General features: G+C 41.8%; 1 protein-coding gene across 1 annotated transcript in view; it reads left to right on the forward strand.

Moving 5' to 3' along the window:
• The first annotated feature begins 946 nt into the window (after positions 1-946).
• The window catches only part of MOB2 (MOB kinase activator 2), a 109,597-nt gene continuing 95,417 nt past the window's right edge, over positions 947-15,126 (forward strand). The window contains exon 1 of the mRNA XM_041481151.1: positions 947-1,180. Coding sequence (XP_041337085.1) covers positions 1,164-1,180 — 17 coding nt within the window. The 5' untranslated portion in view covers positions 947-1,163. The remainder of the gene's footprint in view (positions 1,181-15,126) is intronic.

The following is a 15,126-nucleotide window of genomic DNA, read 5'->3' on the forward strand; positions in this document are numbered from 1 at the left end:
CTTTCCCAAAACTACACCACTATATGCTTTTTAATACAAAATAACTCTACCGCCTTTCCTTACCACAGAGAGATACAAAACAACTATGACTGAGAAACATTAAGTGACCCCTGGCATCCCCTTGCACTGCAGTATAGCCCCAGGATAACGCTGCTTTGGTGGAGCTGACTCCGGAGCCCGTGTGGTGGCTGGGACTGGCTCACGCACCCCGAAAAGCGGGGTCACAGGTGGGACGAGGGTCCCTGGGCACCCTGGCCCTCAGAGCACCACGGGGCTGGGATGGCCCTGGAGCCCCTGGCACAGCACGGCAGGAAGCAGGGGAGGGAAGGAGGGTGATGATGGCTCAGCCTCTGGGAGAAGGCCCTTCCCTTGGAAAACGGGCGGGTGCAGGGGCCCAAGGACATCACCAGCGCTCTCCATAATGCAGGTTTAACCAATACTCGTGTCCAGGGCCTGGTGTCGCGTCCAGAGCTGTGGCCCGTGACCGTCCCCTGTGACCGTCCCCACGCGATCGGGCGGTCGGTCAAGAGGCCATCACTTTACGGAGCCTCTGAACTGCTGTGCACCAGCGAACCGCGTGGAAAGGGTTTACTTTTAAAAGTTAGGGTTGTGTAAATCTCAGAGTGCACTGCTGGGCCGTCTGGGGATAGGCACCACCCCTTCAGCAGCTGTTTGCTCATTTTTGCAGGACAGTCTTGGGTCAGTCCCGGGCGACCCCGTGGGAATTACAGCTTCTCATCACCGTCTCTAATTAACACATTAATTTGCGCTGCCTCAGAGCCCCGGCACGGCGTGCCCTAGCGAGAAGGAGAGCCCTGCGGTGCGGGGGTCCCGGCCCGGAGAACCCCCGGGCCTGCCGCGCCCGGACTACACCTCCCGGCGTGCCCCGCGCGGCGGGCGGCGCGGGGCCGCTTCCGGGTTGGCCAGCGCGGTGTGTTTACTTCCGGCCGCGCCAGTGCGCGAGTGTCAGCCCGGGGGGGGCACCCGGCGGCCGCCCCGCCCGCGGCCGGGGAGGGACCGACCGACCGACAGACCGACCGGGGCAGGGACCGACGGACACTGCGGCCGAGGGAGGAGCCCCGAGCGCGCAGCGGCCCCCATGAGCGGGCGGTGAGCGGCGAGTCGGCGGCCGCGGGAGCTCCCCGGCGCGGCGGGACCCAGCCATGGACTGGCTGATGGGGTGAGTGGGGCCCCTCCGCGCCCGGCCCTCCGGAGCTCTCCCGCCCGGCCCGGGCGGCCCCGCCGGCGGGCAGCCCGAGCCCCGCGTGCGGCGCTAATGACTAATCAGTTCCTGCCGGCGGGAGCGGGAGGGCGGCTGCGGCTCAGCCCCGGGCTGCACCGGAGCCCTTGTCCTGTCCCGAGCGGTGGCTCTCTGAAAAAGTAACTTTTCCTTCCCTTCTTGCGGTGTAGGCAGGCCAGGTGTGGCAGCTCTCTGGGCTTCCCGCTCGTACAGTGTGCGGCTAATCCCCCTGCGACAGAACATCGCTCTAAAGCGAAAGGCGTGCCAAGGTTTAAATGGCTTTCTGTAGGGAGGAAGAAGAGACTTCGGCAGAGATTAACGCCAAATCAGAGCCACGCCAGGGGGCTTGGATAGCCTGGGATTAATTGTGCTAATTACACAGAGACAGAAGGTAGAGAGCTGCTTGCTGCAGGTTTTCGGTCTGGAAACCTCAGTGCAGGAGAGGGAGATGCAGTTGATGAGGGTGACCTGATATACTACCAGTATCCCAAACGAGATATTCTCGGTTACTTCTTGCATGAATTGCGCTGGCGACCTGCACTCAGGTGAACTGTGAATAATTATGCTTCAAAATCTCACGAGCACTTGGTTTTATGCTCCAGCAAAACTAGCGCTGCAGTGATAACCTGCCACCCTCAGTTTGTTCTTCACAGCCGCTCCTGAATGTGCTGTTTGCCATCTAGGTTGCCTCCTTTCCTAACACTGATGTGCCTAGAACAGAAGGTAAACTATTTTGTCGCAGCTGGTGGACGTGGTGTGTTTAGAAGGGTCGTTGGCGTGTGTGTGCTGCCTTTTGTCTGCAGCTGATCTGTTTGGTGCTGAGAGTGCACTTGTTACTCGCCTTCACACGGGTCGCATCCAACTCTGGAACCAGCTGTCAACACAAAGTTTCACTGTGAGTCTGACCCCTCCTCATTCGCTCAGATGGAGGGAATGCTGAATCTCTGTGGGGTAGACACGGATGGCTGGCTTTTCCTCCAGCAGGCTGAGCAGTGGAAGGGCAGTATTTGTGGCATGTGAAGGGGCCTGGGTGCCATGTACTGCAAGCCTTGTGTCTTGTAAGTCACAGGGCTGCGCTCTGTTGTTACACGGTGTCAATGAAAATAGAAATGAGGATCTTGTTTTGATGTGTTTTGTAACAACCGGGAGGCACCGCTGGTCAGTTACACTGACTTTGTAAAAGTAAAAGCTGGAGTGTCAGAGAGTGTTACTGTAATTACAAACAAAGGTCAGTCCCAGGATTTTTGCAAGTTACTTGTATGACTCAAAATACTACATGCCCCACTACAACAGTTGTACTTATTCTGTGCAAATTACGTTGTAAAGCAGAAAATAATCAAGGTATATTGTAGCCACACTCTCAGTATATTGGGATGATGGTTTTCTAATGAAAAATATTTTGGGCTTCTTGAAGTCACTACAAAAAATTGGCATTTTGTTCTGTACTTTTTTAGCAGGGTGGGTGGATCCGTCCATGTGTGGAAAAGACTTGCCTGTTTTCCCCATTGTAATGGGAATGGATCCTGAGTCATTTGTGTGTTACTCGCTTGTTCTCAGCTATTTCCTGATATGTTTCACTCCTGACCAAACCCAGTATTGTCCCACTGATGCTCTTAAAGTTTTCTCCCTTAAAACGCTGGTTCTATTTGTGCACATTTGGGGGGGTGTTTGTATGTGATTATGGCAGGAAGGGGGAACATTGATATTTTGAAGTGGGAAAGGCTAGAACTCCTGGGGGACCCATTCTTATTCCCAGCCAAGTTATGCCTGCTGTTAGCAACTGTGTTTGTAAATGGAAACATCCGTCCTGCTGCTTGACAAAGAAACTGAGGACAATTGTCTGCCCAGGCAGAAGTTTGGGTAATGCCACTTGCTGAGCCTTTCTTTCAGTGGGAGCTTCAGGTGTTTGGGTCTCTGATGTGAGGAGAACAGGGCTGAAGAAAAACCTGCAGAAGAGCAGGAAAACAGGTCTGTCCCAGTAACACATTAGTTGGTGTTGATGCCTCCGGCAAGCAAAATGTATTGGTCTGCTTCTTGGTGGTGTCTCTTTTTCCAAAGTGTCCTCACTAATAAAACCATTGTCATCTTTCTTATTCTTTACTGCTTTGGGAAGGTGCTGGTTTGCAGTTTCAGCTTTCATGCACTTTTCCAACCCCTGCAGAAGGTCTTCTATGTCTTCTTACTGGCTGTGCTTTCTTAACTTTTTGGTGTGAGAACCACCCTCTGCGGTTTGACTTTGTATTACGGAGAAATGATCCTTGGAGTGCAAGTGTGTTAAATTAGGCAGCAGTAACAGTTGCTCCTGTTCTAGATCTCGACCCTTCGAGCTGGTGTCGCATTATATGATAAACGTTTAGAGTGAGATCTGCTTTATTCCCTGCTGGTCCTCCCCTTCTCTTGTGGTCCCTTGGAAAAGGGGCAAGGGTAAGTGCTAATCATACCAGAAACAGCAGCAGCCCAAGTGTCTCTGATCGCCTCAGAGTACTTAATAATCAAGAAAACGGAAGCTGAGGCTTACAAACAATAGTGAATTTATTACGGATTAACAAACAGCTACAGACTTATGTGGTCACACAGCAAAACTTCTCTGAGTGCTGCCTGCTGTTCAGTCAAGTGCTTCAAAATCCAGTCAAGTCCTAAGGAAGAAAGCTGAAAAGAATGAGCTGCTGGCATGGTACGATGCTTAGTTTAGCACCTAAGTAAAGCCAGAGTCTTTTCTGTTGATTAGTATATTTGACCCTTCCACTGAATGCAGCATTAATAGTGATGTTGGTGAAACTCTATGGTTTCTTCTGTGCATTCTCTCAAAAAAAAAAAAAAAACCAAAAAACCAAAAAAAACCAAAACAAAACATTTTGAGCTTGTTTTACAGAGGATATATTTTAAGTCCAATTTTGACTAGAGATCAGTGTTGCTTAATTGCTTTGCTCAGCAGCATTTACCAGAGATCCATATTACCCACTTTGGAAGAGATTCCAAACTTTTGTGTTACAAATAGCATTGATCTGCTCTTGAAGTTCAAATTAGCAACCAAGGCAGGCATTGTTCCTTCACTTATGAAACTTGCTTTTTAACTTGTTTTAAAATATCATAGTTGGCTAGGAGTAAAACATATTAGAGCTGCTAATAAACCTGATGTGGTTTCACCTTCAGCAGTGCTGTCTGATGCTGTAATGCATTTTTTCAGAGGAGAGGAGTATTGGGTACTATAATGGTTTTGGTGAACTGTTACGTAATAAGGGAAGAGAGAAACCAAGTATTCTACCAACAATTATCTGTTAGACACAATCATAATTTGAGCTTCATCTGTACTATAAACTTTGTAGTTTAGTAGGTTAATAGACTGTACTGATTGAAGCTGAGAGAGATGCTTACACTGATTTAATAAAGATTCACAGCTCCTTCTCCCAGCATTGATTAGAGTCTAAGAGTAATAAAGAGAGAGAGGCTGTCTGCAAGAGGGGTTTGCTTATCCATTTAAATTTTAGGTCCTGTTATCCATACAGTCACATTATCCCCTGCTCAATTAATTGTTCTTTCATATGTTGACCTAGTGACTTGAACAGAAGGGCCTAAAAATGGTGGAAGGCTATCCATTTCTCATATTCCACATCTTCAGCTTTGAGGACAGTTAGAGAAAAGCAATGGCCTGGAAAGGTAAGGAAAATACAGATGGCAGAAGAAGCAAACTTCTGGTCAGGACATTTGTGCCTGAAGACAGCACAGACTGTTTCTGTCCTCTTAGGTGATCTGTGGTCTGCAAGGCAGAGGAAGTGGCTACAGCTGTAAACTGAAGAATATCTAATAGAAACCAACAGCTCTCACACTTGCAGATTTTACTTTGTCATGTCAGTTAATCCATTATAAACACCACATATATATGCTGCCCTGCACAGTCTTCATCTCATTGGCATGGGTCATTGGAAAGTATGTTGTAGTGAAATAACACAGCAATTTTGCAAATACAGTCTCTTTGAGTATATGATATGCTGGTGATTTTTAAAAAACAGTGTAAGAGAACTTCTCAAGGTCAGCACATTGCTAGATTTGGTTTGTAGAGGAGACTTGTATGTCATGCATTTATTTTATTCAGCTATAACTGTCAGGGACTTGAATTTAAGCTGGCAGTCTTTTCACTTGTTCCAGATATAGGATTTTGCCACATTACCCCTGTGGTAATTTTAAAGGCTAGAAGAAAAGTAACGCATACTGGTGTTTTTTTTTTTTTGTCTTCCATTCTGCATTTGTGGAGGGGTTTTTAAGAAATGCCCTCACAAGGCCTTAAGACACTGTCCAGTTCAAGATGAGCTATGGTGAAATAGGAATAATATTGCTATGCAGAGAAGTCCTAACCTTGAGCCAGAACAGCTGAGGACTACATGTGAAAAAAGCACACCAGTGTTATAGTTCTGAGTCAGTAAAACCCAATATGCTGTTTGTCACCTGTTAGGCTAAACCTTTGTTGCTTTTGAATGGGGTGCACTGTTGTAGGATATCTCAAGTTGGAAGGGAGCCATAAGGATCATCAAGTCCATTAATTGTAAGGAGTGCATCTTGTGGTGGGAGCAGTGAGAAATCATCCAGCAAGCTTAGCTGTCAGTATGGCTGGTGCATCATATAGTTGAATCTGCCTTTCTCTAGCAGACCTTTATAGAAAAAGTAGGTAATGGTTTTTATTCTGGGTACTGTTCAAAACTTCCTAATTATAGACAGTATTTCTATTAAAAGAAAGAAAGGAATAACACTGGACATTCTTCAGCTGCTGTAGCTGTAGGGAATGCTTTCCCCTTTCTTCCCTTAAGTCATTTCCAGTGAAGAAACTCTTCTGCCTTTATAAGGCAGTCTTCCCTCTAGAAACTGCTGCAACCTCTCACCTTTCACAGCTTACATGGTGTGTGTCTTTGTTCCATTTTTCAACTGACCTCACAACAGGTGTTTCCCTTGCATTCCATTCCCTGCAGATTCTTGGCTTCACATGCCATTTTCCTTACTTTAAGGGAGCTGAAAATAACTCAGAATGGGTAAATCAGACATGTATGGTCCCATTAGGCACGAAATATTCACATGCTCCTTATTTGTTCTATTTATAGGTGTAACATTACCTGTGGGGTCCCAGGTTGCTCTCCCCAGGTAAATCTAGGTCTGTCTGTGAGCCACTGGCACTCCGTTCACTGCTTACTGATGAGACTTCAATATTACTTCAAAACCTTAACAGACATGAGCAGTGCCTCTGCTAAACCAGAGCTTAACTGTGAAACAACTACATAATGCTCTCTGCAGGTAAAATTAGATCTCCATTAAATATTAACTTGTAATATTCATTAGAATGGTAGTGGAAATGTGCTGTTACTTTGAAATGTGAATTTCAAGGGCTATTAGATTTGTAGAAAAGGAGTCATGACTGTAAGGGAGCAATTTTAATTTTCCAGTTGTGTTGTTCCCGTATGTCTCCCTGGTTCTGAAAGTGCTCTGTTATATTACTGAGATGGTCACTGCCAAGGTTCTTCTTTTGTAGTGCAGAACAGGTTGCAAATAACTGCAGAGCCTTGCTCCCTGAAGAGTCCTGGTATAGTTAATTATTGATTTCTCGGAGAAAATGCCAAATAAATCCTGCATTTTAAACCCTTTGTTACTTTAGCAAACCACAGAATTTATCAGTAAGTTACCTTAGTGAGTACAGTGCATGTGAATACTTGTTTTATCTTTTTAGTGTTCTTTTTCCAATATGCTGAGGTACAAGAAGGGTAATATAATAATTTTCAAGGTTCCTAAAGTAAAAGGTACTATTACTTTATTTAGAAAAAGAGTTGAATATTCTTAAAGTGTAGCAATACTCATTCCTTGCATGTCTCTGCATGTTACCCTCTTCTCCTTTGCAGCAGCATCAGGATTCAGGAAGACTGGTAGGTTAAGATGCTCATCTGAATGAAAACAAATCTTCTTTCTTTTTTTTTGGGTGTTTTTTTTTTGGTTTTTTTTGGTTTTTTTTTGGTTTTTTCTGCCTTGTTTCCTCTCCTCAGGTTAGTTTTCAGCTAAATGAGTTCCTGCAGCCTGTTTGTGTGGCTACATGAATAATGTTGACAGCATGATGGTCTTTGTGAGAACAGAAAGCTTAGATAACACTTACTTTGGTGGCAGCAAGGACTTAAATCAGCTGAATTAAATAATGTAGTAATGTGATTATTAGTGGTAATTACTCTGAAAATAATTAGTGATGTCTCTTCTGGTGATGTATCCTGCTTGAACGCTGGGAACAACTGCAGAATGTCTGAAAATAGGAGATGCCATGACTAGGCTGGTACCCTGGCACAGGCAATGGCATCAGAGCACTGTCACAGTGTCACATTCAGTTTATGGGTAAACTATAAATATACTCACTGTGAACTGGATATTGATGAATAACTCAGGCTTTACAATTGGCTGTAAGTCATGTTTCATCTACCTGAGTGGAAGTGCTGGCTGTGTTGTGGTGTGGATGTGAAGCTAGGTAGGATTCTGGGTGCCTGGCTGAATCCAGCAGTCTGATTCAAGAGCGGTTCAGGAAGCTTGGTTCACGCATGATGGCCCGCGTGACTTTGCCATATTTCACTGGCAGTTTCCATCTGTTACATCTGCTGGATGTGGGCCCAGGGAAAGCATACTTGAAAAAGTAAAATTAATAAGAGACTGCAATTTTTAGATAGCTGTTTATACAAGTTTGAACTCAGTATTGTCAGATCTGCGTATTCTGCCATCACTGATGACCAATCAAACTACTTTAATATGTGTTTCTGCTAGTGGAATACTACTGAAGTGATCTTGTCCATTGTTTTTTAGCCATGTTTAGGCTTTTATGGTTGGTGATAAGGTTGTGAAGCTTGCTTGCTAGGTTCTTTTATTTCAAAGTCCTTCTTAGCAATTTTTTTATTCATCTTATTCTGCAACTACAAAAAAAAAAAAAAAATAGCCGTGTCCTTAACTGTACTTGAAATGAATAAATCTGATTATTGAAATGTATTTTTGCAATTCGGTTGTTTATGGTGGTACTGGGAAGTGTTACATCAACTGAGAGTGCTTGAGGAAGAATTGTTGCTTCATGGCCTTGTTCTGACACTTCAAACAGTAGTCTAGGAGCTTCCCTGTTCCTGAGAGTTTGTGCAGTAATTTTAAATAATTTAATTTTGCAGCTACCATGATGAATGTAACTAAATACCTAAACAGCAGTACCATAATTTTGGAGGGGAAAATATGGCAGTTTTCTCAAAAGTTAGTTTCCTTTTATTCTGTCAGCCAAGAGAAACTGGTCAAGGTGCAAGTTTTTCACACAATCAGCAAACCTCTGTCCCTGATTGTGGAAAAAGAGCATTGAATGCGCACGTACACAATAAATAACCCCCAAACCAGAATTTAGATACAATTTTATGAAGTGTGGCACAAATTGAACTGGAATCAAGACAGGGATGACTGTCATAGATCAAATTCCTTCTTACTCTGAACACTGAAAGAGTAAAGCTGTTAAGCTAGAACGTAAGCCTGCAGAAAACTGTGTCTTTAAATGATCCAGGTCTGGTAACTTGAGCTCTTCAGAATATATCTGCATGCTTTTTAATTTCTTTTCCCCTTCCTTTCTACACTGCTTAGGTTATAAAGGTGGTCCCTGAATATTTTTATCATCAGTGTTCAGTGACTGGAACATTGTTGTCCCTCTTATAGTGTTGTACACTGAAATGTCTAAGTTCTTGGGACTTCTACCTGAGAACTCTCCTGGTATTTCTACATAATGAACTTAATTTGTGTGAAACAAGTTGCATAGAGGTGATCTTGACTCTTACTTTTTCTCCTGACTGCTTCAGTTAATAAACTTCAGTCTAGAATTTCCTCATTTAGAGAACTTTTCTTTTACATTGTTCTTCATAAACCAGCATGGAGTTGCTCAGGAGAGGCTTTGTTCCTACTTAACAAGTTATGCAAAACTGGATGGAGATGTTTTTTTATGAGGAGGTGTCTACTTTGCAGATGGACTCAGGTTACAGGATTAACTCTGTGGTTTCAGGTTTGTGTCATGTAAATGATGAATAGCTTTTTCTTTTTTTTTTTTTTTTTTTTTTGTTTTTTCAGTCAGTCTTCTGTCTGATGATCTCCAGGTGTTGCTGGAACTCCAGTCTATGAAACCTTCATGATTGTAATATTTACTATAGTGTTAGTGTGTAGCTGTTTTCCATCAGATATAAAAGGAACCAGGTTTGTAGGGAGGACTAATAACTTTTATCATACCAACAAATGTACTTGGGAAAGAAATAAAAAGCTTCTAGGCGTGCTTGTTTGTATTGTTTATGTTAATAGACTGTTTTGAGCAAACCATGTTAATAGTACAGTTCCATATCAGCTGGAGAAATCTCACCTGCTGGTTTAGCCAGGGACTGGCTCCTTTTTAAGGAGCTGACCAGCCTACATTCAAAAAGCTGTATTTGGGCACTGGTCTTGCTATTTAAGGTTATCTGCATGTCTTCTAGGAAGGGAAAGAGGTTAGAAATGGAAGTATTGTCTAAGGTGTACAAATCCTCAGATGGCCCTAATTTTTTCCAATGTTGTCTTTGTTCTGTGATCCAACCTTTCTTGGTTCTTTCCTGGTAATTTCTGTTTGGGATGCCTGAGCTAACCTGCAGTTCTGATGTTCTTATGGTCTTGTCTGTGTTTCCTTTTTGTTGTAGCCAGATTGTTGTAGCCTTTTTTTTTTTAATTAGCTGAGTTTTGAGGTTTGGGAGTAATCTGACTGTTAAGAGGTGAACAAAAGAAGTAGTGAAAGGAGTAATTCAGCCTAATGACTGTAGCTGATTGTTTGCAATACTAGCCTTAATCTTGCAAGACATTGGGTCTTTTGGACAGGCATCTTTGGATCCCTCTTTGGATAGGCATCTAACAGCAGTTGTTCTTACTTTGTCCCTTCTTCACTTGATTATTGTGCTGCCATTGGTGATGAGCAATTTTTGAAGAGTAACCTGAAATTTCTGAGTTTTTTTGGATGTATTTATGAATGTTTCCTATTATGCATATGATAGGCTTTTACCATGTGGTCTGATGTAGCACAGGTTTTAGCTTTGAGTTATGGGTGCTATTCAAAATGCTGAATTGGGTGATTTGCATTCTTATAACCCCAAAGTGTCTGTACTGAGATTTTCTCCCTTGCCCCACCCTGATGAATATGAAGGTATTGGCCTGAGTCACTTGAGCTTGTTGAGGCTTGAGCAAGTGGAGTAAAGTGCTGTGAAAACTCAGCTAAGAAAGGGGAGAGTGTGGGTTCATGCTTGTAATGTACAAGAATTTAGATATTTAACAGCAAGTTTGTAGGTAATGTGGTTGGTTTGCCTTTTAAAGGGGACCTTTCTGTTTTCACACAGTACTGTAATAAGCTGGTAGTTTTTGTTTTTTAGTTGGTTTTTTTAGTGTTTATAAGTATTTCTCCAGGCTTGTTTCAGACAGGATGTGTACAGTCATCCACTAAAATGTAGGCAGTTGTTGCTATATGTGGTATAACTTCTTAAGTGGGCAGGGTATTATTTACATGCTCAAAGACTTGTATTTTCTCATTATTGTTAATAGAATCAATGTTTCTGTTTAAATAGAGTTCCTCTTGGTTTTAGATGGAGTGAAGACTTACCAGCTCTCATTGTTTGCCTCCTTGGGAATACTGGCAAGGAGGCATCTTGTTAATGAAGAAGTATTTTCTGCAGATCATGAAACACATGCAATACAATCCACTATCTTGCAGGACAAAATCACTTGCTGGGCCTTTTTTGGTTGGTTGGTTTGTTTGTTTTTTTTAGTTGTAATCCATTCTATAATTAAAGAAGAAATAGTTTTACATAGTAGATTTATGAATTCTCGTGTTTGTAAGTTTTATTCTGAAACATGGGGGGGGGCGTTATTATAAAATAAAAAGTTGGCAAGAATTTAATGAGAAGGAAGTAACTTTATAATAAAGACAAACAAATTTAAACACATATTGGTTCTGCTTGTTTAGGTGTGTCATCTATTCACAGTATTTCTGAGCCAAGCTGAAAATGTAAAATAAAAGGGTGTTAAATATTTCAGTAGGCATAACGATTTAAGCTGACGTGGAGGTTGCTTAATTTCTGAAGGACAACTTCCATGAAGGTCTTGATGTGTTTTAAAAGATGCAATTCAAATTCATTCCTTTGACTTCTGAAGTGCCAAAGCACTCTCTCAGTGACAAACGTAGAAAAAAAAAAATTTAACAATTTGAAAAACAAACCTGGGAGTGCATGAGAAATATCCCCAGGTTGATAGCCCCCAGTGCTAAAAACAGCCTTGCTGTCTGAGTAAGCAGATTTTGAGCAAAGAGGAAGCAAATATAGGAATAAGGACGGTGTTTATACATGTAATAAAACTTCGTTAGTAGACATCATCATTTCCTGTCTGGGTTTAATAAAGGAATGATAATTATTTTCCATTATTACTAAGAGCTTGATTTTTTTTTTTTTTGGATACTGCACGCAATAGTATCTTATGTACAATCACTGTTGGTAATTGAACCTTAGCTGTCAAAACAAATGCCTGAAGAACTTGGATCCGGGGAATTCCAGTCCATGCTTGACCTAAAGGAGTGATTTATCGTTCATCCAGATAAATGTCTGTGGCCTGGTTTGTCACGTGCTCCCATTTAGCAAGCAGAGGCCTGCAGCAGGCTACCAGGTATCACAGGACACTGTGTTCCTGTCTGTGGGGTCTTCTCACTTGCCTGTGGCTGCAAAAATTATGGCCTGCCCTTCAATCCCCGGCCAATAGTTCTTGTCTTATGGTTTGTATATAATATTTTCTTCTCCTGGGTCGGAGGTGTGTCTGAGGTTTAATTGGGTCTGTGACTTTGCAGGCAAAGGGTCTAGTCCCAGTTACGCCAAAAATCAGTGTATGCACTTTGATGCGTCACAAGTTAGGGCAGAAGATGGTGCTGACCAGTCTGAAGGGCTAAGGCAGGGAAGCACTGGTGATGATGTGAGGTTTGAACCTGAGGGCACCAACTACCAGGTCAGTGCACCTCTTGTGGACTGCACAGAACGTGAGTGGGAAAGAACCTTCTGCTTTCTGGAGAGCCCAGTTTGATAGTGTGATGGAAAATGAAAGGTGATTAGGGTGAAATACGCAACTTTGTGCAACATTTTGTCCTCCGCTATTACCTTTGAAACTAAGTTCAGTAACTGTTCCATGTTTTCTGCTCTTACTGGGTCCATCAACTACTGTAGAAGTCAATCTAGACATAGTCAAGCTGTGGAACAGTGGAGAAAGTCAAATGTCGTGATGGGGAGCCAAACTGCAAGTGCAAATCCACCCAGAGCTTGTTGTCCCTAGCCAAGTGAAATAGGAAGATGTACTTTTCCCCCCTGTATTCATCTTAATTCTCCAATTCACTAACAGTTTTCTTAAGCTTTTTTTAAAATGGCACAAAGTTCTAGCAGCTCTACAGAGAGAAGTTGATTAAAACTGTTTGGTACTGCTGACCAAACAAAGAGTAGATTGGTCAGTATTAACAAAATAACAGGAATAATACTTCCTAACTTTGGTATGTTTTTGGATGAAAAATAATGCATTGTTACCAAAGGGTGTTGCAAATCTGAAGTTTCTCAAAGAGCCTAAGTAAAATCAACTGTCCCCTTATCCTTTTGCTGGTATATGCCAAAGTATCTGGACGTGTTACATGTGAAAAAAAAAATAAGGCAGGACGCAAGAGCTGTGGGACTAACTGATGCAAATTGGATCCATGTTCCCAGTGAAAGTAATAAAGTTTCTGCTTACAGGAACTCTCCCCATGACTTGTTTCCCTAAGATCCCTGGAGAATAGTGGTGTGGGTGGAGTGCACAGGACATGAAGTAAAAATCCTGTGTGATAAACCTGTCTAAAACGCAGTCTAATCTCCAAGGGAGACAATGGTTATCGTGTAGCCATGGGCTACTCATTAACTCGTGGTTCCTAAAACAAATATTATTCTAGAGTGACAGCCAGCTACTGACATGAAACTCTTACTTTTTAATCTCATTTTGGATTTGCTTTTTTTTGTGCCAGTTTTTCGAGGTTTAGTAGTAAAATGACAATGTGAGTTTCACAGCAGGCACTCAGAACTTCAAAGAAAGAATGAGTTCTCCAATATGTTCTTGTTACAGAATCAAACCAAGAAGAGCTTCAGGTTAGCTGGGTTTCAGTAAATAGTTTTTCTGCTTCATAATATGGAAAAGCAGCAGCCAATTTCAAAAATGAGGGGGAGAATAAGGCAAAAGTGGGTTTAAAGACAATTGACTTACCAGCCTACTTTGACAATAAAGAACAATTTTGGTGTATTGCATGACACAAGAAGGTTGCAATAGTAATAAATAGGAAGAAATTTTGTATACAGCCCATAGTTGAGATGAGGATTTAAATTCTATGATTCACTAAGGTAAATATTACACTTCTGTAAAGATTAACGATATTAGCAAGAATCCTAGCAGGGATAATGCTGGTTTTCAGTCCATGCATCAAAGCTGAGCAGTCAGTTGGGAAGAAATTTCTCTTGGGATATGGTGTTGGGCAATTAGCTGCATTTCCAGTGATTTATGTGTTGGCTATTATCAGAATGGAGTTCTGGTCTTGGTAGACTGTTGTTTTGCATTATGGTAGTTCTGAGATACAGAGGTAGATATTCAGAACATATTTGCTTAACAGCACAGTAAAGCCTAATATTTTGTTTGCAAATACCTCCCCTTTTCATGTACAGGAAGTTGAAATGCTTCACAAAAATCTGATTGCTACAGAGGGAAATTAATGTAACTCCCTTCTAAAATACCTCTTGTAACACTCATTTTCAATATCTCTATCTTCTTAAACAAGCACTAAATGTACTGGTGTTTAAGTTTGGGAAAAAAGCTGGTGTTTGTGTTTGGAGAACTTAAAGTACTCATGGAATGCCTTTCCTCATTATTTTAAAGTCACTTTAAGCACATTTTCACCTCCAAGATGTCTGACAGAAAGATTAAGAAATTGATACCTCTTTTTCATTGTTTTAAGTTAACACCTTTTTGACTATGGCCCATTTTTTCAGATTTATTATTCATGAAGTCAGCTGTCTTGTTAGCATATTTCATTCTTGCATTTGTTTAGGGGCCCTGAATTATGGTATGTGGTTCTGAAGGATGACATAAGTCACTCTTCTTCTGGTATTTGCTGTTCATTGTTGAAATGTCACCTTTGGGACTGCGACTATCATTCGACAAATGTTAATCTTTGCAGTAACATTTAATGATCTTGATAATGCAATGATAATGAGAGAAGAAGATGGAAGTTATTAGGGGAGAAGATTTGAAATTCTATGGACTTTAAAGATATTAATACTGAATCATGGTGGCGCTCTTGCTTTTATTTCTAGTTTTCTAGAGGTGAAAATATGCCACTTTTTCTCTTTCCTCCCCAGAAGGAGGTAAGAATTAAGGTAGAATCTGTTTTAACACCATCAAGAATAGAATGCAAATTTGGCAATGAGACCACTTGGTTGGTATGTGAGTTGTATTATTGATCTGTTGTTTCTCTAATCTGCACTTGGTTGTTTTTCTTACGAAAGGTCTTTTTCAAAGGCAGGTATCTACTTGTGTTTTCAGAGAAGCTAGATGGTACACTGGCCTTGGTGGTCTTGAATCTGCAGTTCTTCCCGAACAGTTTAAATACTTGAAACTTGCTTATTCCTCTTGGTTATTCTGAGCTTAAGCTTTTTAAATTTATATAAACTTCTGTCACAATCTGAAGAATTGTTTTCAGTCTGGTAATTTTTTGTGATTAAAACAAAATAATGCACTACAATATTAAAGTTTAAGCCAGCTTGCTAATTATAATCTTTCAGTAGGAATTATTTTGGCATCTGGAA

Source organism: Pyrgilauda ruficollis, unplaced genomic scaffold (assembly GCF_017590135.1).
Source record: "Pyrgilauda ruficollis isolate IOZ18807 unplaced genomic scaffold, ASM1759013v1 scaffold55, whole genome shotgun sequence".
Taxonomy (NCBI): domain Eukaryota; kingdom Metazoa; phylum Chordata; class Aves; order Passeriformes; family Passeridae; genus Pyrgilauda; species Pyrgilauda ruficollis.